The sequence below is a fragment of the Anopheles nili genome, chromosome 2, assembly GCF_943737925.1.
Source record: "Anopheles nili chromosome 2, idAnoNiliSN_F5_01, whole genome shotgun sequence".
Taxonomy (NCBI): domain Eukaryota; kingdom Metazoa; phylum Arthropoda; class Insecta; order Diptera; family Culicidae; genus Anopheles; species Anopheles nili.
Genome location: NC_071291.1, coordinates 16,283,284 through 16,309,716, shown reverse-complemented (window position 1 = coordinate 16,309,716; position 26,433 = coordinate 16,283,284). Strand labels below are relative to the sequence as shown.

Below are 26,433 nucleotides of genomic sequence, written 5' to 3'. Positions count from 1 at the left end.
CGAAGAAAAAACGCAACACTTGCAGACAATTTTCATGTTTTCAGCAAACCTTATTTGACAACCAAACCGGGCTGCCAGCTAGTGAACGGGATTGGCACAATGGTGTTTTTGTTTCGCACCTACATTTCACAACCCCTCGAGAACCTTGTCTTTATTGTTGCTAAAACCCTCATGATTTGGTCACAAAACCTACGTTTAGACCGATGAACTCATCGATTCAGCAGACCATGTTTCAGTAATGTTGTTACACATTAATAAACAGATTACGCTCAACCACTTCTGGCAGCACTGTATAGTATTTTGTGACGATTCGGTATCACGCACAACATGACATTTGACATAGCCGACAAAGGGAGAAATTTTTATCGTCTCTGCAGCTCGCACAGGGTGCCTCATTTGCTGCATTTCGGTTGCAATACTATTGCACACATATTTTCAATGCAGCTATTTCTTTTCAGCATTTTATCGAATTTCATAGCACTTTCGAATTAGCATGTTCTCATTATATATTCCAGCAAATGATTGTAACTTCAAGAAACACTTCGCCCTTGGACTTCCCGTGCACACAGATCTGGGTGGATGCAGGTGGCGCATGGAGAAAAACGCGCCCAGCATCCAATAATAGCAGCAGCCAGAGCTATCTATCTCGCATGTCCTGCGAGATACTTTCAAACGAGAGCAAACGTCTCTGCTGCTGTGAATGTGAGCTGGCTCGGTACTCTCTGGAGCTTCAAAGCTTGAGGAAAATCAACCGATATGCTCTCTTTGACGCCGAACGGTTGGGGTTTCACCATCAGTCGGGAGATTGTAGAGTATTGATCTGCTGAGCTTTGGGGCACAACATCCTTCGTGGTGGTAACTTTTCTCGCGTTTCCTGTGTCGGGTTGGAAAGGAGTGTCGAAATATATAAGTTTCCCATTTTCCGGCGAGTTAACAGCTCAGAGGTGATTGCGATTTATCTTATCTGATAGCCTTGATTGAAATGTATGTCACAGAGAGCTTCCGAAAGTATCTCGAACCAATCCTACACCAACAAGGTCAGCATGCATAAAATCTATGTCAATGCTTGTGTCAGTGATAGCTTTTCCAGTAACAGTGATTCCAATTAATAGACTGCAACAACGAAGCATCTCGAGTGAAACCACGTCGTCGAAAGAGGCCCAGAGATATACATAATCCTTCCCTAGCGAGCTAGTCAAGTGTGAACTACCTTCACATTTCAAATCCCTTCTACAACTAATACCTCTATAACTATACCTTCTATAACTAAGTTGCCAAGTAAAGTGAGTTAAATTCTTCAATCTTAAAATAAAACAAACAAAAAATAAGGAAATTACACAAGCTTCCTTGCACTTCCACATTTCCAACAAGTGAAAATCCTTCTTTCAGCTAAGGAAATCTTTCTATCCCTGTGTGTAGGTGCGTGCGCGTGTGTACGTGTTATCAGAGCCAGTGAGTAAGTGAGCGAGTGGTGTTGAATAGCGTGGAAAAGCTGAAAAGGAAAATAACGTGCAGCAGAAATGGTTTGTTGATTTTCGGCCGCCTTGATTTTCGATATCGGCAAATGTTCGAATGTGTCCTGGGAGAATGCAGTTTACATCCATGTGAGAAAATCGATAGAGCATTCAAATCAAGAAGCTGATACGCTAGCACATGCCAATCTCGTAACTAAGAATGCAACAAAGGACGACCACGCCAGCTGGCCCACCGACCGCCTCATCTTCCGGAAAGGTAAGTCGAGCTTTCGATTCTGTAACGGCGCCATGCAAGGAATCTAGCATGACATTGATACTGATGTGATGGCCTCTGCGCCAATTATCTCTGAAAACTACCAAACTTTACGATGATTACCGTCCAAGTTTAACATACATTCGACGCAAAATAAATCAATTTTATTTTAAAATAAAGTGTTATGGAACGCACCTTTTCAAAATGTGTCCTTGAACGAAGAGCACCTGAGTTTCTAAAGCCATTTCCAGTACCTTTCGTTTGAAATGTTCCACCGAAATTGCCTTTGAAAGCTCCATCAGTCATTTGGAGATGGTGGTGAATAATCATTCGTATGAACAAATTTCAGCAAGTGGTAGAACTCAACGGGTACGTGATAATTCTGGTCGAAAGTCGCGATGGAAAAATCAAACTATACGGCAGCCCGGCGGACAAGGACAATCTGGAGGTGGCCGACGAAATCCTGGACGTTAACGAACGGAAACTGGAAGACTCTCCCCGAGCAGAGGTTATCAAGCACATTCATGAGGTAAGGTGTAAGGGCCTAAAGGCAGGGGCTCACACGAGATGGGTTTTAATATTTGATTTGCTCGATTTGCAGTGCATCCAGTCATGCATGATAAAGCTACGGGTGAAACGGCGGAGTGATTCGCGACTAGGTAAATTTCAGTGAAACCAACCCTTATAGCAATAGCCAGTGTCGTGCGGTGCCGTGGAGATAAACTAGCCGCGCCTTTGTAGCAAGGCATTCCGCCACATGCACTTGTCCTTTTACCACGTTCTAGTTCACGCAACGGTCGAAGCGCAGGAGGCGCGCATTTGAAAAGCGAATTTTCGAATTTCGAAAGTGCACCCAACAGATGGCGCCACCGTTGGCATGCGATCGTGCACGATCGGACCGATTCCAGCGCATTTCCACGGCGCCTATCATCCGGCCCAGGAAAGCGAGAGCTTCCGATAAGATAGAAAGAGCGCGCGATAGGCTGAGAAAAGGGTAAAAACTACCCTACTCTGCCACCCATACGCAGCGCGAAAACGGGTTTTCGAGCCGATCGTGCGCTTGTGGTGGTCGCACGGTTCGCGCGAGAGTACAACAGGTTTTTCCACACCGCCGTACCACCCGCCACACGCACACACCGGCAGACGATCGAACGCAATAGAACACAGGCGCACGATCTCTCCCGGGCGTTCGATCCGCTGACCAAACCCCCCGTGGACGCTGGAACCCGGGGCTGGGAAGACGCGGAAAAACGGATCACCGAACGGGCGGAAGACGAGGGAAGAAGCCGTTGGGAGAATGTTGGCCGAATGGCCGCAGGTCTGGGGCACACGCTCGCTATGCTGCGACTCCACAAACATTTTCGAACGTCAAAATAGGCAGCGTACGCGAGCCCCGTGGCCGACCAACAACATACTGCTGCTGCTGCTGTTGTGGTGGGTTCCAGGGGGGGTGGAAGGAATGGAAGGGGTGGGGTGGTGGGGGGATGGTTGGTTGGGGCTGGAGAAGGGAGGAAAAAAGAGCTGAATGTACAGTGCGGGGAGGAGCGCGAGCGCGTAACCCAACGCGCACACACCAGCCAGCCAGTTCAGTCTCAGCCGCTCAGTGGAACACCGTAGTGGACGACGTGTCGCCCTGTGTAATCGCGCCTCGCCAGTACGGTCCAAAAAAGGGCCACGATCCGTGCGGTTGGTTTCGTGTCCCAAAACCCCTACGTCATCCGGTCGCGGGTGTTCACTCGTAAGCATCGAATGTCCTTCCCGATCGATCACGTACCCTTGGGAATCTCTGCCGCGTCCTCGAGAGTGTGTTCCGGAGTGGCTATTGAAGAGAGAGAGAGAGAAAGAAGACCCGCAAAACTGCTGCGGATCGCGTTTCGTGCGTGTGCTGCGAGATGTTAAAGCGTCGGTCACGATAACACAAAAAAAAGGCAGACGTTTATCGCCTCACCGACGACGACGACGTTGTCGTAATTGGAAGTGCAAACGGTTGGCTCCGGTCGGGAGGACAAACAACGCGGCATATTTGGGTCACCAGTTGGAGCCTGTAGCTTCTGTGTGTGGCAGGAATTCTCGCCCTTCCGAACCACCTTGCTCACATGCAAATGGCTCGAATCAGTGCGTCCCTTCACCCTACGGAACATTCAGGCTTCCGGAGGCTGTCGTGGCACTGTCTCCGGCTCGGGGATGACCACCTTCGAGAGAGGGTGCAAGTGAGGGACCACACGGTTCGAGGGAGAGGGGGGTGAGTTTAGACACAGCGATAGCGGGAACCACCGCTAAGCCCTCCCTTTAGGTATCTTCCGCTAGCGATCGGCTCGGGAGATCGGCATTTTATTTTTCTCCTACAACCCCCTACGAGTAGGGGGTTGCAAGCGGACCAGCACACACATATCAGCGTGGCTGCGTATCTGGCTCGCTGCGTCTCGCTCGCGCATCGATGCCTCGGGATCGATGCTGTCGACTTTGCTGGTCGCCTTTGGGTCAGCTCGTAGGGGTTGCCTGTTGCCGTCGTCATTTTGCCTCTTGCACAGGGGGAGAGAGTTTTCCGCGAGAGCACGATCGCTCATCGCAACCGAGTGGATTTTGATAAAGAAGATGACGATGAAGCGGCAGAAGAAAAACTGTCGACGTCACATTTGAGGTTTTTGTGGGAAGAACGCGCCGGAAAGGTGGTTCCCGGGTTTGTTTTCCACCCGAGCGAGAGTTTTTTACCCGAACGCATCGACCCATTGCCGTCGATCGGAAGACTTCAACGAGCCATCGTGGGAACGGGGTAGGAAAAACAGGCAAGGAACTGACCCCGGGAACGATCGAACGGGAAGGGGCGCGTGAGTCAGCGTGCGAAGAATGCCAGCGAAGTGCAACGTGCATGCAGACCTGAGGGCTTTCCACGAGCCGGCTCGTACGCATATCTCCCGCATGATTAATCCGATCGAACTGCTGCAGGGCGGGGTGACCGCCATGACAGCGGGCGCCATGACTGTTAATGTGCATGAGTGTGTGGATGGGTGTGTGTGTGTGTGTGTGTGTGCTGTGGGGGGAGGGGCGTATCACGGGACCAGTGCACCTTTGGCAGAGGAGGCCATCATTGCATGCGCGGGCGTGCTAAACAAAGCGTTGTGTTTTTTTTTGTGCCTTTATTTTCGCTTGCTACCTGGCCCATCATCTCGCTCTTTCTCCCATGTTCTCTCTCTCTCTCTCTCTCTCTCTCGCCTTGTTTTCCACACCTCCCCCCCACCCCCCTGAAAACGCGTGTGTTTACGACGCGGCTCCGTAACGTGCCCCGATTGTCAGAAACGGCGCAACCCTGCGGCCAAGTGGCTTTTCTCGGTGCGCGAAAGGCGCGAGCGGAATCGGTGGAGTGAACGAGACGTGTGCCGTGAAACGTGTACAAAATTCATCATTACGTACCCAACCACCCCCTCCCCACGGGGCAGGGTTTGAGGGGGTGTTCGGGGGTTCGTTTCGGGGTGTTATGATCATCGCGGTTGCACGGAAAGTGAAAATGTTACGAAATGGATGAAATATTTTCAGCCACCTCGCCGCTAAAGGCCCTGGGCTGGGTTTTGTGGGCGAGTGCGAGCCCCCCACCACCTGTGAAGCCGTGTGTGTGTGTGCCTGTGTGTGTGTATGTGTGTGCCAGTGAGAGGTGTCATTAAACGACGATCGTTCAATTTTATGCGCTCACCTTGCGCCAAAAAGTGATGGCATTCCGGGCCGATTAGGCGCTTCCATTCCGGCGGCTGTGACAGGTAATGATGAAAACGAAAAAATGGACCGCGGGGAGTCCTTGCTGTAAGCGTCCTAAGCGTAGTAAAGGCGTAGTGCAAGGTACCGGCAGAACCGGGCTGGATTACGGCTAAATTAATCATTAACACGACTAACCACAATTTCCGACCGCGGGGTTGCGAACGACCAAAAGAGCATGTGTCGGAGTCAGTTTATGCGCGTACGTGTGTGGGGGTGGGTTTCGTGTTATTTTAAGCAGCTCATCTGGTGGAAGGCAAATCGCTTTCCGCCAACTAAGGGATGATGCGAAAGGGGGTGGTATTTGTATTTGGAGAGGGCGTTGTTAAACCGAAGGCCTCCATCGTTGCTCCAATCGGCAGCGCAATCACCGTAATTCGATTGGGCCGAACAAAAGGCGCCGGTTTGCCAATACTGCACGCTTCAGCTCACTCTCGCACCTCACCACGAAGCGGCTGCTCGAGCGTGCCCGTGAAGGGTGGCAAAAAACATTCGATTGCGCACCCAACACCACCACCCCCCAAAGTGGTCCTTTTTTTCGCCATGCTCCTTTTCCCCAGGAAAGGTATTAATAGCGAACCGAAAACGGAACCCCGACAATGGGGGTTACCGTTTGCTGACCTCCGCATGGATGGCATCGGACCGGCCATCGGAAATAGCCACCAGAGTGTCGAAGCCTTCGGCCAGGCGAACGGACGTTGGTCAATAATCGATACGCAGTCCAGAGGCCAGTTAAGCCGACTGGCCCCAAAATGTGACGAACAAAAAAAACACCCACACGCACATAGCGATGACGGATGTCGTTAATTGGATTTTTCCCGCACCGGTACACGTGGAAAACGCGGGCTGCTAAGCTGCGGTCAAATCGACCCGAAAAGAAGCCCAAATCGATAGTGCATTCTGTCTGGGGGGTTGAAATCACACCCATTGGGTGGGGTGAGCGTTACCTTGAAAACTGAAATGGCTCCCTCAGCGCATCTCTCCGGAAAGGACAATGCGACAGTTTGCTTTTGGGGAAGGAAGGGCTGGAGCGTGCATGAAAATAGATCCGACTGAGCAAGGAGTGGCAAGGATGTGACCGAGAGCAAATCGCACATAAAACAGCGTGCATTGGCACAACAAAGGGACGCAACCGAACGGAATGTGTCCCATATAAATCATCCCCCTATGTTTCTCTTCTCACGATGCATCGCAAAAATAGAGCGCGTGTTTGCACACATGGGCACCTACAGGCTAGTGGCCTTTTTTCCTAGAGGGGCGTTCTCACCATGTGCGCCAGATAACGCCCCCCATCGGCACCGTACGACACTGATAACGGCGAGCTGTGGAGCAACATTCCACACATTCCTTCCACTACCAGTGTGAGATAGGTTGACCAAACGCTTGTTTACATTCGCTATTTGGGTACTAGCGGGCGAGCTGGGAAACGCCGTACAGGATGCATTCGTCATCGCCGTCGAGCAGCAGGCCCGAGAGCGGCTTCAACGATTGTCCGCCCTCAAACGGATCACACCGGTCGACATGTCGCAGCTTTCGATCAAAGCAAGTATCGGTGGGACCCAAACAGGGGTTGGTTGGTTGGTTGGGCGATCGTCCCCATCGTGGTTCCGGTGTAACCGTGTGCGTGTTTCTTTTCCTGTCATTCCCGGGGGTCGTTTGTCTGTCCTGGCCGTCTTCCCAAAACAAAAAACCTGCCCTCACCCCAGCTGAACCAGCAGAGCCAGGCGAAGGGAGGCGCAACGCAGGACCTCAGCTTCCTGAAGGAGGCCTCACCGATCTACGTGACGTCACTTTCGGGCAACAGCGTTACGGGTACCAACACCAGCACGACGGTGACGGCCGGTCTGAAGACCACCTTCACTGCTGGGGTCACTCTCGGCAACAGCACCAACATCCACAGCCAGCAAAACGCCACCAACAACAACATCAACACCACCAGCAACAGCAACGTGGTCGCCGTCGGAAATGGGGGCGTACGGGTGAATGTGACCGGAGAAGCGCCATCTGGTGGGCAGATGGCCAGTTCCGGTGGATACGCTAACGTTCGACAATCGCTCGGACCGATCGGTGTTGGTCCGGTTTCCGGAACCACCCTTAAGGGTCCGGAGGGCCAGATACCGGCGGGTCCAAGTACCAGCAACAATAACACCCTAGTGGCCCTTAGTGCCGCGGCACCGGCCCCCGCGTCAGCCTACCACCTGCACCACAGTCTTGTAAATAACAACAACCTCAACAGCAATATGGGCAAGCCGCAGGGGCTTGACTCGACCGCCAACAGTTACTATAGTAATCTAACTAACACCTTCCTAGCGAACGGTCATGGTTCCAAGCGCGAGGTAAACGTGAGGAGAAATTTAGAACCCCCAAAACCTCTCCGACACCTAACCTCAACCCTAACACCCCGTAGTACCACCCGTCATCCTTGAAAAAAGGGGCTTTCCTGTGTAGAACCTCGAAATACTCGTTAGCGCCTGTTCTTATGCAATTTCTTCTCTCTCTCTCTCTCTTTCTGTTCGTCCTTGCAAACAGCTGGCAACGCTGTCCGAGGGTGAACTCGAGCCTCAGGACGAACCGCAGTACGAATCGAGTGGCAGCATATCGCGCGGTGGCACCGAAGTTCTACTCGGGGACCAGAATCTACGCCAGGAAAGCCGGTAAGTTTCGACACCCTGCGCCATTTTCTTGATCAACTCAAAGTCGAGATTCCGAGAATGGGTAATATGGGTTAATACCGCTGTCTGTCCCCACGAATACCCACGGTTGTCTACGCAATAAAGCCAGCCTCCAAAATCGCGTGCCTTCCGGGAAATGTCGTCTCGTTGCGTGTGCATCAATTCTCCTCTCCCGACAATGCTCCAATAATCGTGAATTTTAATGGCAAATCCTGAGCATCCGTCGTCTTATGTTCGTTCTTAATGGCGTTCCGGGGTAGTGGGTTATTTGTTAAACGGTCCCTTCTTCTCCACGCTGCGGCAACAACACTCTTTCCAAGCATGGGAATCGAAGCGATGTGGGTTTGCCGAATTGAAAATGGAAAACGTTCAGCGCGTAGGCGTCTCCACACTCGGACGTCGAAAGTCGTCCAAAGGACACGAAACTCTGATCCGGTGTCTGAGACTCATCCCCACACGTCGCAGGTCTGCATTGGCCTCCACACGACCCAGAGAGAAGATGTGCGAGGAGGGCGAACAAGCGAAGAAACTATTTCCCCCTTCGCTCCGACGGTTCTGATCGACGATTTCGGCATCGCCGTCCCAAATTAACTCCCCATTGTGTCCTCGAAGTCGACCCGCCCGGGAGCGTGCAAGAGTGAGGATTATTTTGCGTGGGAATCGAATTCTTCACCATCACCGGCGGGCCCGTCGGGTAATTGTTTAGCCTGTAAACGCAATGATCCACAACATCTTATTAAACGTCGTCCGGGTCTGGGTCCGGGTCCGGGTCGTCGTCTTGGAACGTGGGCGCCCGGTACGGTGGGTTGGAAAGCAAGCCAAAGGTGTCATTGTCTCCGTGTTCTTCGAGACTCAGGCGTGGCTCTAAGGGATGTCGAAAGCAAACCATTGCCGTCAGCTCGAAGGCTCTCACTCGAGCCTCTTCACCGAGGATGGATCACTTCACACACTCGACACGCTAGCCTCGGCAGCCGTCTCGAGTGCTTCTTCTCGAGGCACCTTGGTCCGGGATCTCAGAATACACCGTACGATACATCATCCACGCGCAGAACCTGATCGTCGGAAGCACAAGGGATCGCGTTGTGCAGGGTACGGTCGAGGAGCGCATCAATCATTTCGCTGGGAAGTAATCACTCACCTCGACCATCTCGGCCTTTTTCGAAGGGGTAGTGTGGGATCACTTTTCCGCTTCCCACCTTCACCCGATGGGGATGACATTTTTAATGCGACTCGCTGTTTTACGAGGAAACCGTTCGCAAACAAAAATTCCCATCTAACCGACCGTATCAAAGGCCTCGCTGCGTGCACCGTCGAGACCGTCGTGCCATTCATGCGTTCGAAACGATGTTTGCCGGAGGTTATCTCTTATTCATATCGTCATTCCAGCACCGGGTTTCTTGCCTCTCTGCCGGCCAGATTGACTCCCGGTGTCGAATGCGAACACCGAGCGAATGAGTCGTATTAATTTCGTCGTCTCCAGGCGGCTGGACGACCCAATTTCACCGGCTGCTATATTGGGCACACGACCCAGCACGGGGACACACCGAAAAAGGACACACCACGAGGCCATCAGCCACCGGGGTTGACGTTATAATTGTGCAGCAAGATGCCGATCTCGGTCACTCGGAGCTTCGTAATTACTGGATGCCCAAAAAAAGGAAACTGCCACAACCCAAAACGACGACTTTGGCCGCAAATAGCGTGTGTTTATTGCCGGCCAAACGATTCGCGCGATGACCAACCCACGATGGTTCCGGCCTCTGGGAGGATTAGACGGAAGGCCTAAATGACGAGGCTTTGGTCCTCGAGTCGCTCTCGCTTGTACGCAAATCGTCGTCACGAGGCGATGTCGTTCGAGTGAATGTTTAATAGAGCCGCTGGGATGGGGTTTCTCGGTGGCTAAGGATAACGATAACGAGCGCGTCGTGAGTGGGTGACACCGGGAGCCTAAAGTCAACACGAGCATCCTTTGGAGGGATCTCATCCTTCGTCTCATACACCTAGGAGATTCGGTTTCGAATCTTGTCTGTAAATAGAAATGCCTGACGGATGGTCTCAGGATACGGATGTACGGGAAATGAGGTCCGTCCTTTTTTGTAAGGATCCTAAATCGACCGGTAAAGCATTTCAAAAATTGCCTTTTTATTGATAACATTCTGCGCGAATAGATAATTTAGTTTGTGGTACAATTTTGCGCCAAATTATGCGGCTAAAGTGGACTCGTCTTTTGGGAGGGTGTAAATGCTGTAAATGTTCAGCTAAACGCCTGCCGTTACGTCATGCTTTCTATTTGAAATTTTGTACTTCGAACACATGCCTCATGAGGCCGGTATCCTTGCTCAAGTAGCTTTAGCATCCTTCCGGTGGGATTTGACTTGTCCTCCTTCGCCCATTCCTTACCATTCCGTTCACTTAGAGGGCCGTGTTCTCGTGTGTGTGTGTGTGTGTGCGTGTAGACAAACCTGGGTCTAGCTAGGTTAAAGAAGACGGCAGCAAAAGAAAACGTCCAAGAGAGCGATGAGACCGCTCCCTTGTACGTGGTGCAGGTGTGTGCCGTGTGGCAAGGTGCGTCTGTGTGGGGCTTCACACACGCAGGAAAGCATGCCCGGCTCCGGCTGGGTATCCTCCGAAGGGCTATACATTTTTTGCCCTGGGAATGAAGCAAAACCCAGCCACAGGGAACGGCGTGACGGAAGAAAGTGCGGCTTCCATCTTGCTCTTGTTCGCTTTCTTGGCCTGCCAGGAAGGGCCACGGTAAAGTGACGTTACAACGGTCGTAGTTTTTTTTCCTTCTCAATTTGTACAAGCCGCTCGAGAGAAGGAACACTGACAGATGGAAAGTATTTTATGCGTTAAATTGCGTTATCTGTCAACTGGGCCGTGCTCTCACACGTCTTGAGGCGTACCTCCGTGGGGAGGTTGCTAACGATAACGGCCGCGAAATGGAAATGGGGAAAATAGTCCAAGTTCCCGCGTGAAAAGCTCCAGTCCCTCTGGAACTTTCGTGGACGTGGAACTTCCCAAAACGCAGTGGAGTTGCTTTTTAAAGGCTTTTTTAGATGCTTTTTCTTCCATCACCACCAACCGAAAGAAGCCAAGAGCGAGTACCAACACATTCCATGCGCAATAAACGTTTAAAAAATTTGTGAAAAAAAAATCTCTCGCCGTCAGACAGCATGCTATGGCTCTAATACAACCATCCCCGTTTTACGGCCGTTACCGAGGTCGAGAAGTCCTGTTCACTCCTCGCCGGTCTTCGTCCGTCCCATCCATCCTTGGGAACCCGGACGGGCTTCTCATTTTAAAACTCCTACCACCCCCACCACGATGCTACCTGGCCCACCAGCACACACAACCCAGCGGCCAAAGCCTACAGCAACATGGCTGCCGAAAGGGATGCGTAGAAGGTGGCGAGAAACGCACGGACACCGCTTTTCCCCCCTTACGTTTTCGACTTCTTCGCATTCGCGCGCGAGAGAGAGAGAGGGGGAGAGAAACGTCGAGAGTGAGTGAGACGGCGAGTGAGTAGAGCGCGACCGCTGCACACACGGGGACACAAGGGGTCCTCTCATTCTGCTGCTCGGAACGAAAGTGAACGGTCGTGTCGGTCGGTGTATCGTCCTCGTACCCGTGTGTCTCGCGGAAAAAAAGGAAACCTTCGCGAACGTGTCCCTGCATCGGCAAAAACAAGAGGGCTGCGAGGACGTGCCTGGTTGGTGTGTTGAACTTGTCGGACTGCCATCACTCTCGACAAATCTCGACGGGGTCATTGCACAACATTCGCGCATCCTGCATTCGAGGCGTTTTAGGGGGATTCGTTGGTCATTCGCACGAGGTGCTAGGGCCGTGCCGTAATTGCGTACAAGTGCTGGCTTCGGTCCGAGTACCGGTAGTTGACCTGCCCGCCAGGCGCTTGTAGCCAGCCAACCGGTTTTTCCCGGTTTCCATTGGAGCATCGGAATTTTGCCGCATTTTCCCGCTACAACCGAAGGATCCGGTGTACCTGACCTGTCCCAGGTGGGGTGGAACCACGAAAGCGTATTCGCGCCCTCCCTTTCCGCCCCCCCCCTCCCTTTTCCCATGGCAACCGGGGTCCCATGAATCAGTTGAATCGATCAATCAGCGACCGTAAACAAAAGCCACCCTGTGACGGTGAACCAGTTCTGCGTGCGTGTGGTGCGTCCGTTTCGCGCTTTCGGGGCCAGAACGGGGTGAAAGTGGCCACGAGATGTACCCAACCGGACGCAGTTGAAGGTGGCCCGTTGTTGTGACATTGCGATTGTGTTTCCGGTTGGAGCGAGCGAGAGAAAGAAAAGCACACCCCACGATCGCGGCGCAGCCTTGCGCATTCCACGCCAAGGTGCGTCAGATCGTCGATCGCTGGAACGAGGAAAATCGGCCGCACGATCGAATTTAAGTGCCCCAGCTGAAGTGAAACTTCCGATACCCGTTGCGAGGAAAAACCCCAAACCAAACCGGACCGTGGTGGCAAAAAAAAGCGGCCTCGAAAGAGCTAACCCACCAAAGAAGGGGGTGGCAAAAGTGTGCGCGCAAAAAGTGCAACGGATTGCAATCCGAGAGGGAAGAAAGCGCCCGCGTGTGTGTGTGTGTGTGACGGGGGGTGGGGGAGACCGTGCACATACGCATAAGCAATGCAAAAGCAACGGCGGGAATGTGCAATCATCATATTCGTGTTGCATATGCGATAAGTGCAACCGGAGCCCGCGTCTCCAACGCGTAGCCCGCCGTGAGCCGTGGAAGATAGCGAAAACAAAAATAGGTAATTACAGCCCCAAGCGTGGTGCGGTGAAATTGCACGCGCATCGGTGCCACAAGTGGCATTACGCGCAGCGAACGCAAGTGAAACGCAAGAACTGGAGATAAACGCAAGGCACGGCAAGCACATCCGCGCGCAGGATCGAGGTGTGCACGGAAACGGCCATCGAAGCGCAAGTGCATCCCCAGCAGTGTGCATTGATGCACTGCACTCACATGCTAACGGCGACAACGACCACGACCACGACGACGACGACGACGGTGAAGGTGACGCACACACAAGTGCATGCACAGCACGGTTTAACGCTCCGCTTTTTAACCGCACAACATGAGGATCCTCAAGCACTGGTAATTATGACGGTGACGAATGCAATTCGGGAGCTGTTTTTTCTTCTTCACGCATCGGGCGCCATTTTACGGAACAATCAGTCACAGTTTGTAGCAGCCAGATCGGACGTTCGAGTGTTTTCAAAAATCAAGATGTCTTCATGATCGCAGCACGATCGTCGCTCTAATGTGCTTCCAATCATTATGCCTTTGTCTGGGAGTCCTTTGTCGTGGAAAGTCATTACATGCGGCCCCGGGGCATTGTTATGTAGATGACGCGACACTATGAGAGCGATCAATGGGAACGCCTAGAAGACGGGCGGTTCTTCTGGAGCACCCTTCGGAGGCGACGGCATAAGTGCTCGTCAGGAGACGGTCGCGCAGTGCCGGATAAGCGTCGTAAATTAGCTGCTTAGATGTTCTTTTCCCTTTGTTGCCGGCGTGTCGTTATCCTTCATTCGTTCGTCTAGGGATGGCTTCGGAGAAGGTGTCAGTGGGAAGAAAGGATTAATAATTCCTGACGCGTTTGTCGGAGGGATGGAAACAAATTCTCTACGCGGGTAGAAAAGATGCTACTGATGTTGGTTCGGGTTGCTCTAGCCAGCGAGCAGTTATCATCAATCGGTGCACATTTCTTTGAACCTGTTTTTCCACGACTCACCCAGTTTGAGGAAAGAAAAAACATAATCCCCATGGATGGAATTTCGGCGCTACAAAAGCAAAAAGGAAGGTTCCAATATTCTCACGCCAGTTGCGTGCAATTACTGCAGAGGCTCATGTCCTCGATCATGCGTGAATAGCATGCACCTTTCTTCGGTTCCTTTTGTGCCTTTTTCGAGCCAAAAATGCCAAAGAATGCAGCAAACAGACAAACGGATCTGCTCGCTCGCCTAATGGGGGAGGCAAATATGAGTGTTCCCATGGTGGCAGGGCATCTCCGTTCCGTCTGCCCGCAGGACGAAACCTTCCAGGTAACTTTATACCGTCTCCTCAGGTCTCGGGATTAAAGGTCCTGAAATGCGTCGAACAAACAAACACCGGTCCAAAAGCCGCGAGACGTTGGAATGCGTTACGGGAGATTTTTTTCGGTTTCCCAAACAACCTGGGAACGCAGGGATCGGCCTAACAAGCCGTTTCAATCGTTCCACCCTCGGTATGTTTGTCTGCGTGTGTCGAATTGCAGGTTGCCTTCACATCCGCCCCCAGGCAGAGTCAATTGGGAGCGGTTTTTCTCGCAGCTTCGGGGCCCGAAACGGTGATTTGAGCTTATTAACCGATCGCCACCAAACCGAACCTCGGGCCGTGTTCACTCCCATTACGACGATCGATTAATGATTGATCTGCGCCCGGAAGTTCCCGCCTTCCAGTCCTCCACACCTTAGGTCCCACACCCGTCCATTGTAGGCCCTCGATCGCGTGACACTCCCTCCGTTGTGGGGTGACTTTTCCCGCAGGGTTGCAATCTCTGCTACCCCATACGAGGCACTTGTTGAGTGCAACCCTCGCACGATCACGCGGATGCGCTTGTGTTCGTTTCCGCGTGATCCATCTCTGTCTCTCTGCCTCTCGTCAATCGCTCTCTCGTCCGCCATCACGATAGGAAGTTTATTTTCTGCCAGAGCCACAACACCCCGGACGAGTGGTTCCTCCGGTCGCGGCCATTTCTGGTTCGCACTCATCCGCGACCACTCGAGCGTCATGTGACGTGCCCACCTGTGTGTGTGTGTGTTTGAATGTGACGGGTTTTTGTACGTTCGTCGCTTGTTCCGCTGCCCCATGCCAACCTAATTTTGTCGCCCTGTTTGATGGGCTTCCGGTGGGGTGACTCTTCCTTATGCCGTGGTCAACCTCAGCTCGAGAACAACCTGCCTAAAAGCAAACATACCGCGGCACCGTTGGTCAATTATTCGTGAACCGTGAAATTAATTTCAGCCCATGGTTTCGCGTTCTTCTTCTCCCGATGGAACGCGGAAGCAGATAAAAAGAAAATCAAGCCCACAACTCAGCACACCCGATTCTAATCCGCCTTGTGGCCAGCTCGAACGTCTTCTCGTTGGCGTAATCGCGAATGTCTAACCGTGCGCGAGACAATGGGCATTTTCTCCAGCGCGAGATCATCTCGCTGGCCACCCTGTAATAGGGGTAGCACACCCCCTGCTAGTGACATCCGTCTTACCCCAGCCACGGCACGAGGGTGGTTGGTTTTTGGGAATTTTTATCCACCCCCAGCCGGGAGTTTCCAAAATCCCGCCCGCCTGGTCATAAAACAATAAACAATCATGGCCGAGGCCTACCGAAGCTCGGGAAAAGAGCAAACAGAGCGCGAACCACAGAGCGTTCTAATGTCAACGTTCTGGACGTTTGAGTCTGCCGTGTGAGCGAGCAAATGCGGCGGGGGATGACTGAGTAATTTAAGATTCCCACATCGTCGTACCACGCTCGTAAGCACAGGTATCAGGCAGGTCCTCTAGACCAAGGCCCAGGGCCCGACTTCACACAGGTTCATTTTGTATTCTACCGGGGCTGGCTCAGACACAAACGATACCTTTTTGCTCCGTCTATCGGACGTGTTTCCGTTCGTTCTCGTGTGTGTTTGTGTGTCTGTGCCCCTGGTCAGCATTCAATGTTGCTCGAGACGTGCACATCGAAAAGGAAGAAAACGGACCCCTAGCGCGGTAAGCTCCGTCGAGCAGCTTGCGTCTTCTTTACGCAGCTTTTCTCCCTTTGCCAGAGCCCTTGCGTGCCCTTCCCGTCTCGGCGATCATCCCTTAGCGAGTGACGCGTATTGCCTCATTGACCAAGAATGCGGTTGTTAGGTGGACTTGTAGCGCGATCGCTCGTTTTGTTCTTTCTTTCTTCTGCTTGTTTGCTTGCTCTGCTGGCACCTTAAAATGCGCAAGTGTACAACGGACCGGACCGTAACGATCGTGACGATCGAGTGATCGAGCATACGGGGGTTGGGAAAAAAAGGGAAAACATACCATTGTGTTCCAGTTCCTGTCCCTGCTGTGGTTCGCTGACGAAAAAAAAAACACCGATCGACGAGCCATCCAACAGCACTTTCATTCATCTTTTTTTTTCGTTCGTTCATTGCTTTCTATTGTGCTATCGAATGATCATCGTTGCACTGCGCCTTTTTTTTTACCTCCGCATTCGGTTTCCTGCTGTCGACGATATGTTGGCTGATAAATATGTTTCTAAAACGCAAGTGAAAAAGCCACATCAAATGTCGCTATCGATCCGCCTGTTCGGGAGGATCGCGTATCAGCTGCAGGGTGTCCTTTCGTTTTTGGGACCGACATATGCGATCAATTGCTGCACCTGTAACGATGCAGCTCAAAAGTGACACAAAGGACTAACATTCGATCTCTTCTCTCCTTTCAGGCCTCGCAGACGCAGTGGCTCCAGCATCGTGGTGCTGGGCGGTGATGACACCCTGAAGCCCTCCATCCCGATTGATGACTATCAGGAGGACTTGGAGATGTACAATATGTTAGCGGCAAACCAGGACAATGGTAAGAAAATGGCCACCGCCCCGTGACCGGACACACCCACACACTCATCAAAATCCGCTCTTTTTTTTTAGGACCACACCGGGAAATGGCTGTCGATGTACCTGAATCGTTCATAGCCAGAAATAAGACACCACCGCGGTATCCACCCCCGCGCAGCACGGCGACGGTGGCGGTGGCAGCACCGGTGGGAGCAGCACCCGCGACGCCCTCGGCCACGCAGGTAAATCACGTTTCCAACGCCATGCCTCAGGTAGCGAAGCTCCACCATCAAGTCCACGCCAACCACCATCACCACCTGAACCTGAATCACCATCATCATCATCATCATCAGCAAGCGCATCATCAGCACCAGTCAGTGGGTGGGCCAGGCGGTGGAGTATCCTTGGAGCTGGAACCGCTCGTCGATTCGTACAGTGATCGGCACCTGTCCTCGCTGGACAGCAGCCAGGAGTACGTGAAAAAGGGTGGCTCCAGCAAGGGTCCATCCTCGTTGGGTTCGGTGACGAGCGAGTTTGAGCCGTCCCTTAACGGGTTCGGTCAACTACGGAAAGGTCCAGGAGGTGATCCAAGACTGCAGAGTTCGCTCAGTACCAACCGTAGCACGTCACCGACCTCATCTGGGGATCTGGGACCTCCGGAGTATGACATCGGACCTCACCGGGAGCTGCCCGTGGACGTTCCGGACAGTTTCGTAGAGACGGTGAAGGCACCACCTCGGTACCCACCGCCCAAAGCCAAGCCCTTTAAAGACGGTATACGAAAGAAAGATTCAGGCTCATCAAACGAGTCCATTGATAAACGCAAGGCACAATCACAGTCGCCAGCGCGCAACGAGGTACCACCATTTTTTTTCGTTTTTTTGTTTTGTTTGTTGTTTTCTCATCTGCTAGAATTTGAGCTCTTTTTTTTTCTTCATTCACACTTTTTCGTTTGCTGGTGCGGTGTTTTCTGTTTTTGTTTTCCCCTTTATTTTCCGTTAGTTCTTGACTACACGAGCTAAGGAACCACACACTATCACCGTCTTCTTCTTGAGGATCACCTCACGAGGGGTGATCCTGCAGCATGCACCCTTAGCACTCTTAGCAATAGAAACTTTGGAGCTGAAGATCGCTCAATTAGACGTTGTTAACGTAGAGTGTTGTTAGTCACATCCAACCACTAGCTAGAAACGTCCACTTGAGTGTCGTTCTGTACACACTAGAACGATGGTTGCGAGTAGTTAGTAACAGTGAGATCAGTAGTAGAATCGTTGTTGTAAAGAGTGTAACTAATCATGGCATCATTCATTCTGAAACAGATGCACATTCTCCGTAGTGCCGTAGTTCGACATAACAGTAAGATGATCACTCTGTTCGTACATTTCAATTCCACTCCAATTGATAATCAAGATGGAGTTGTTTCCAAAGTTTATTACGTGCTAACTACTTGTGGTACATTTCGCTTAATTTTGTGTTTTCCGAGAGCGTCTCAATTTGATTTGATTCAACATTCCATAAAGTTTATCATACACTTAGCACATCCCATTTTTTGAGTTTATTCACGTGTTGATCATACGTCCTTCGATATGTTATCGTCGCAAACTCGTTCAGAGTGTACCTAAAAACGTAAGCAGATCATCATCTGCCCCTAGCCGTCATCATTCAACTACCACCCTTGGGAATCTTGGATGTAGCATCTTGGACCTCTTAGAGCGTTTCTTCTCACCACGAAAAAAGGGAAGGCACAGATCCTTCCCCGCACTGTAGAGGTACTTCCTACCGAGTTCTTGGTCGCCGACTCCGACTCCGGCTCTGCCTTCGACCAAAGCGCTCGTTCTTGTGGTGGCGTGCAGCACTGACCCTTGTAAGACCTGTCTGAGACCCGTACTTTAACCGATTCTCGCTTGCTTATGCTTCCATTTCAGCTGAACGGATCCTCGAAACCGGTGCCCCCACCAAGGGATCACCTGCGGATAGAGAAGGACGGCCGGCTCACCAATCGTGCACCAGTACCAGCCCCACAAGTGCCAGATCGCAAGATTGCGCCAAACGCATCACAGCACCAGCATATCGGCCAGGTCCTGGAACCAACACCGGACCAGCTGGACAGCATCAAGAAGTTCCAGGTGAGTTCGATCGCCCCCAAGGCGTTAAGTGGTCAGTCGAGCTGGGCTCGTTCCGGGGGCAAGATTTTCAACACCTGCAGTGTCAGCACCGTTTCCTGGCACATTGGGACGTGCTCATTAGCAGGACAGTGTCGGAGACTAACGACGCACCATTAGGCTTTCTGGAATTGCGGCACACGCGATCGTGGGGTCTCTTGGCTTCGACAAACAAACAAACGCGTTTGTTCGCAACCCAATGCACTCACACGAGTAAGAGGCGCTGTCATTGCATCGGTGTCCGGTGGTCTCTTTCACTCTCCTAGACAGGTGCAATCGCGGTGGTGACTCGCGTTGCATACGATATGCAAGGGTGCATCGCAGTCCGCTTGTTGGTAGTGGTGTGCGTGACTGCACGCGTGTTTGTCTCTGGGGTGCCACCGTTCCCATGTCACCGATACGCCACACACAAGGGCAAGCGAATGCCCACGGTGGGGATTTAGCCCTCGTGCTCCCGTTTTAAACCTGCAATAGCCCACGGGGTCAGATGCACTCGCACAAACACACACACACACACACACGCGCGCAAGTGCAGGTTGGTGTTTACATTTTGACAATCGAAAGATTCACCCTCGATTCGGAATCACGTTCACGCATCCAAACGCCCATATTTCGCAGGTGTGGTATGTTAAACTGGCCACCCTTCGACGGTGTTTGATGACGCTTTTGACCACTTTTGTTTGCCCCTTTTCCGGGAGCATTGTTTGGCGTTGTCGCGTGCAGCATTAACAACCGCCCCTGTTCCGGTGTCGCGTGGTTTATCTGTGCCACGGGCGAGCCATTCCATCAAACCCAATGGTGACAGTGTGGTGGGATGAAATTCCAATTCAATTCTCACCACCCCACCCAAAAAAGCCACCCCTTCCCATGCGGACAACTCCCTTAAAACGCCGGCAAACGGGTTGGTTGGTCAGCTTGGGCAGTTTTCAGGCCCCGTGCAACAGCAAAACAAAACAGCCCCCGTTGTACCGGTGGTGACACAAACCGACATGGGGTGCGCTCTTATGTGTGCGTAGGGGTGGTTGAAAAAAAAACGCACGCAATCCAACCCCCGCAACCGGGAACGAACGAATGAACGACGGACACACAAAAAAAAGCCTCCCCGACGGGACTTCGAGCAGTATCACAACAACGGTGCTTGCGTAAAGACGAGTTTGCCGCGGTCCGGAGCGTAACAATTCGGTGGTGTGGCCGCGTGATAATAATACTACCGCCCATGCGTAATTGCGATGCAATTCGAGGTGGAAATGCGCACCCATCGCATCCCCTTTGAACCTCGGTTTTTCTCACAACCTATGCGCGTGTTGAAAGTGTGCTGTCGAGTGAGTTGGTTTTGCGCAGATAAGGCGGACCATAAAGCGCGTTGAAAAAGCAATGCCACTGTGATTCATTGTTTGTTGCGTCTTCTTTTCTTTTACAACCCCTGTTATAAACGCGCCGGATGATATCGAGCGTTCCCGATCGTAATCATTTTCTATTTCGCCCAGCGCGATAAGCTCCCGCGTGACAAACGCGAACGCATCGTACGGCCACGGACAACCCTTTTGTGGGTTTTCTTTTTCATTTCCACGGCCACCGACGGAACTGCTCAAGTTCCGCGATTACATGCGCTTTCTCGCGGGGAATCGATCGACCGAAGGGATAATTAAATTATCCGTCTCTGGCACAACACGTCTGCCCGTCTGATAAGACACCGCGAAGTGACCAACGTTCAACCGACGACCGACGGGTGGTAGAATTTGCATTTGCCGAATCCGTGGCTCAAACCATCGCTCGATCGCTACCGAAGGCCAAACGGGTGCTGATGATGTAATGCATTACCAGACACCGGTTTGTTGTTTCTATGATTCCATCGCACGATTCAGTCCGCCCGAGAGCTGCCACGCGAGGTGGTCGAAGCGCGAAGACGTGCGATCGTGAACTTTGCTGCGAGTGAAGCGTGACCTTACGCGCTAGAGAGCCCACTTACGGTTGTCTGTACGTGTGTGTGTACGTGCGTGTGTGTGTGTGTTGGAAGAATTTTGCAAACTGCTCCGGTCAGCTGCACGCGGCTGAGCTAATTGACTTTCTATTCTGGCTAAGGGTCGAACCAATTCAACCCACCCTCGGGGACATCGACGTTCCACAGGGTGGTGGTTGACAAAACCCTCAACCCCTCAGCTTAGGGCGGGGTGTGGGGTGGCGTGTGGACAGACACCTTTCTCGGCCCACACAATCGCGACGAGACGGCTCGGGAGCTGAGCTCAGCACAAACCAGTTTGCCGGAGAAATTCCCCGATAAAGCCACCCGCCAGCGAAAGGCTTCCCACGAACGTGAGTTTCGTCGATTTTTCGTGCACGTTGCTGGTTGCCGAGTTGACTCGCTGCTTTGCCAATCGCTATCGGGTGTGCAAGCGAGCTGTAGCTCACCTTGGCGTTTAGGGAAGCTAGGATCTTCATTTCCTTCAGCTGAAACTGATCACGAAAATGATCGCCCATCAGCCTCCCGGGGCTAAGTCAAACGGGGTTTCTCTTGGCGTGAACGCTAGCTCCGTTTACGCGCAAAAACAGGCAAGTTCCCGTTCCGAGGAGGTTCCAGAAGCCCATATACTACATCCCGATCAGAACCACAAGCAGTCAGACGTCTAACGCTTTTCACAAATGGTTAACTTTCCACAGGAACAACTTCGACGGCGAAGAGAGGACGAAGAACGGATAGCGGCCCAGAATGACTTCCTGCGGAACAGCCTACGGGGTTCGCAGCGACTACGCGCTCTTCAGGACAACCCGATCGAGAAACCCCCGGTCGGTGTGGACAATGAGGCGTATGCGGACGATGAGGTTGTGGAGAAGATCATCGGTAAGTAACCGCCGAGTGTTCGTCTCTGATCTTTGTACTAATCATCTGGACTCCTTTCTGCAGGTTACAGTGAGCTAGTGGCAGCTCTGCAACGACTCCAGGGACACCTGAACAAGCACGGCCTTGCGACACTCGCTGGCAGAGTGACAGCGGCCCAAAGTCTGCTGCTTGGTCCTGGAATCGCTCGAGCCCTAGCCGTCCGGACGGCCGTCCTGGAGCGACGACGCCCTAAGGTGCCCAATCCCATCTGCCCGAATGCTCAAGCTCTAGCGAAGGACGTAAGTGTTGGCTCCCATTCGCCGTCAGAAAATGTCCTTACGATCTCTCCTTCATTCACAGTGCGTCGAGTCGCTGGCTCAGTCCGGCTCACCAACCGCCATCGAGCTGTGCGATCTGCTGTCGACGTACGAGATGGAAGGGTTGCTGTTGGCACACGATCGAATCGCATCGAGTACCGACCGTTCGCCCATCGCCTCGTACGGCGGCAGTCCGGTTAACGCCGCCCTGCCATCCCTCAGCAACACCATCAACAACAACAACGTCACCTTGACCAGCGCGGTGAAACCGGCACCGGTCATGCCATCGATTCCAAATAACGCTAGCTTAGTGAACAATAACAATAACAACATCGCGAAGGTAAGGACAAAGTGTGTCCCAATTAACGCTCTTGAGCTATTTGCTAATGATCCTCGGTGTGCTTTCTTCCTTTTTGCAGAGAGAACCCATGAGCGTGCCACTGGGGGTGTTGCGCGATGGCAGCCAGGACCACATCAAGATCATCCAGATCGAGAAGTCATCCGAACCGCTCGGAGCGACGATCCGCAACGAGGGTGAAGCGGTCGTGATTGGACGCGTTGTGCGAGGTGGTGCCGCTGAGAAGTCCGGTCTGCTGCACGAAGGTGACGAGATCCTGGAAGTGAATGGGATCGAGATGCGGGGCAAATCGGTGAACGACGTGTGCGCCCTACTCGGTTCGATGACGGGCACGTTGACGTTCCTGGTCGTGCCTGCTGGTGTTCCACAGATCCTGCCTGGGTTGGGAATGCGCGATCCACCGGTGTTGCACGTGCGGGCACACTTCGACTATGACCCGGAGGATGATCTGTATATACCGTGCCGCGAGCTTGGCATCAGCTTCCAGAAGGGTGACGTGCTGCACGTGATCTCGCGCGACGATCCTAACTGGTGGCAGGCGTACCGGGAGGGTGAAGAAGACCAGACCCTGGCTGGGTTGATCCCGAGTCAGTCGTTCCAACACCAGCGCGAATCGATGAAACTCGCCATTGCCGGGGAGGTGGGTTTGCGTACGCGCAAGGACCTCAACGGGAAGGCGGGCGGTGGCTCGACGCTCCTGTGTGCACGCAAGGGCCGCAAGAAGAAGAAGAAGGCAAGCAGTGAGCATGGTTATCCGTTGTACGCGACGGCCACGGCGGATGATCCAGATCCGGAAGAGATTCTCACGTATGAGGAGGTGGCGTTGTACTATCCCCGAGCGTCCCATAAACGACCGATCGTGTTGATAGGACCTCCGAACATTGGCCGGCACGAACTGCGACAACGGCTGATGGCTGACTCTGAGCGATTCGCCGCCGCCATTCCTCGTAAGTTGGTCTCGTGGGGATTCTGGTGATCCTTGATTTACAACATCCAAAAGACCACATCAGTAATGCTTCCATCCTTGTGCCTCTTCCAGATACGTCACGAGCTCAACGAGAAGGAGAGGTACCCGGCCAGGACTATCACTTCATCTCACGGCAGCAGTTCGAGTCGGACATCCTGGCGCGTAAGTTCGTCGAGCACGGCGAGTACGAGAAGGCCTACTACGGTAAGCAATCGGTTCCGATCGGGTTTTTAAAGACATCTAGAAAGACCTCTAGGAATGATCTAACATTCGCGCGTTTTGCAGGCACATCCTTGGAAGCGATCCGAGCCGTGGTCGCCAGTGGCAAGATATGCGTGTTGAACCTACACCCACAGAGCCTGAAGCTGTTGCGTTCGTCCGATCTGAAGCCCTACACCGTGCTGGTGGCACCACCAAGCTTGGAAAAGCTGCGTCAGAAGCGGATACGGACCGGTGAACCGTACAAGGTAGGCTTGACGTCATTTCCTCAATAAACTTTCGATGGCTAATTCTGGATCCATTCGTTCACAAGGAGGAGGAGCTGAAAGAGATCATCGCGACCGCACGTGACATGGAAGCCCGCTGGGGTCACCTGTTCGACATGATCATCATCAACAATGACACGGAACGGGCGTACCATCAGCTGTTGGCCGAAATCAACTCTCTCGAGCGGGAACCACAGTGGGTCCCAAGCAGTTGGCTGCACAACTAGTACGACGTTCACCTCGAAGAGCCGTAGCCGTTCCGATCGATCGCTAGCTGGGCTAGTTGGGCTGGTCGTACAACGGTGAGGCAGCAACGCTAGCGAATGTTCCCTGAACGAACAATCCTCCTTCCAAGTATGTTGCATACTGCACGTGCTCTTCAAACGAGGAGACGGATATCGATCGGGTTGATAGGAAGCACGTGAGAGGTGTCTCATTCGGATCCGAGTTGCTGCAGAAAGGGTTTGGAAGGCTCACATGCGGGCCAGGGACACGTGCGATCTATAACCCCCACTCCAAAACTCAATAGATTCTTATACATATGCATATATACACTTACATGTACGGATACTTATACTTTATTGGACTTGTTGTTATGTTATGTTGCTACTCTGGTGCGCTGCGACAGCGCACGCACACACCGGTGGGGTTTTTCACGAGTTTTTCCAGCCCTCATTCTGGGAGGGAGGCGCGAAAATCGGCCGCAGCGTAGTGACTTTCCCAGCATTGGATTTTTTTCACCTAGGAACCAATTGCGCGCGTGTTTGAGCGCGGTTGTGTGTGCTTTTTAGCGCATACACACGCGCGCACAGTGCACCTGCGTTTGTGGGGTTTGCGGTGGTTTGTTACTTAAGAGTAGTGGGTTTGTTTTTCCACATCGCGGGGAAACCGTTTTCCGTTCGTGTGAAGGACCAGTCGGGTGGCCTTTCCCCGGTTCAATATAGTGCGTACGTTTTGTTTTTAGAATAATGAATGTTTTATTTATCGTATCGTAGTGTTTTATGTGGCGACGGAGGGAAAGAAAGCTGGTGCGCGGACACGCGGGGTGTTGCATTTTGTTTTTTGACGACCTCATAATCAAGCGCCGGAACTGTAGGTCTGAGCGGGTCGAACTGGCGCAGCATGAATGCAATCATGCTGGAGGGAAGAGCGAACCCGAGTACACAATAAACAAGCAATTTCTAAGTGTCGTAACAATACTATCAGCGTAGAGGGAACTGCAAATCTGCAGGCGGGACTAGGCGATCCCAACCCCCCTGAGCATAGGGCAAACATGCAAAACCAATGTAATGTAGTTACGGAAATAAAAATCACATACACACAAAATCAACCCACAAGTACGTAGATGCAGCAGGCATATGGATGGAAGTAGATGAGCTATACGGGAGATAAAGGTACTTTAAAATAATCAGCAGCAAACAACCCGCCCGCCCTGTGACGTCAAGTGGAGGTTTAGGTATTGGATAGTGATTCGAAAATTTACACGAAACAAATCAAAATAATTATAGCGACAGATCCGGCCCGTAGCCGGGACGGATCGACTTCCTAAGAACATTATTCGCGGGAAATTCTTCTTCGTAACAATCTAGACACAAAACAAAATAAATGAATGCAGCAGACGGTGTAGTACCAGGCATGCCAAACATACGCAACCACGCTCGTCTTACTTTTCGCAGCAGTACGTGTGACGAACGGATAAATTCGAACTGTTTCAACAGCCCAGAATCGTAACTGTGTTCAGAGTGTATCTCTCGTAAAAAGCGTGGCTCACCATTCTTGTTTTGGAAGTTGGAAAATTGGTTTAATGAGCCCTCTTCTGTAGGTTTAGGAATTGAAAATCTTCGTTTCGGTTAAGACTTTCGTACATTAATTTTGATGAATCTTGTTCGGAATATCATGCGTTAGTTATTCCTAGTGATTGTCGGTAATAAAAAAACACATTCCATCGATCTTAGGCATCCACTCATACAATTTGCTAGAACATCATCACGAGAACTGCAGTTTGAAAGTCACGTTCTATCTCTAGCCGGCTACAAACACGCACGTCGTTGCTTTTAGCTCATCTTGAAATGGAACCGTCACGTGGTTCTTGTTCGTTCTTGGAAGGTGGTAGCCAGTCTAAGCAGGTATTAGCTATGCAGTTAACTGATTGCAGAATCTTGAACGAAGCCAATGGCATTTGTTGCAAACCCCATACCAGACGCCATTTTTTTCAGCGTTAAGGAACAGACCTATGTACACTACTTAAATTAAATCAATCGGGCACGAGTTCGTGGAACAAGGAACACGAAAGTAATGGGAAACTATTTTGCATAATACGTATTATTCTATGTCAGTTAGTCGGTACACATGGCATTCGATATTCTGTTTGCCTTACTGTGTTACTTCCTTTTCAACACTGTTACATTTTGATAAGCAGTATTTTTTACGGAACAATTGACATACACACAGATTATAGCTGCTGTTCATACAAATTACACCTAATTCTACTCAAACTTACGTACTGACAGACGGTAGTAGGTGAATAAACAACAGATTACTAAAATAATTCGTTTGCCCGAATATCTTTATCACACAATTGAA

At 51.9% G+C, this 26,433-nt stretch overlaps 1 protein-coding gene across 1 annotated transcript; it reads left to right on the top strand.

Moving 5' to 3' along the window:
- The first annotated feature begins 1,674 nt into the window (after positions 1 to 1,674).
- LOC128720617 (uncharacterized) lies at positions 1,675 to 26,384 on the top strand. The gene is made up of 16 exons (XM_053814295.1): positions 1,675 to 1,731; positions 2,078 to 2,257; positions 2,330 to 2,387; positions 6,887 to 7,017; positions 7,182 to 7,811; positions 8,005 to 8,129; positions 16,635 to 16,765; positions 16,837 to 17,600; positions 18,669 to 18,869; positions 21,564 to 21,744; positions 21,808 to 22,022; positions 22,084 to 22,380; positions 22,460 to 23,345; positions 23,438 to 23,569; positions 23,651 to 23,832; positions 23,898 to 26,384. Exons 1-16 carry the CDS (start codon positions 1,675 to 1,677, stop codon positions 24,075 to 24,077), a joined length of 4,350 nt encoding a protein of 1,449 aa, XP_053670270.1. The 3' UTR covers positions 24,078 to 26,384.
- The last annotated feature ends 49 nt before the right edge of the window (positions 26,385 to 26,433 follow it).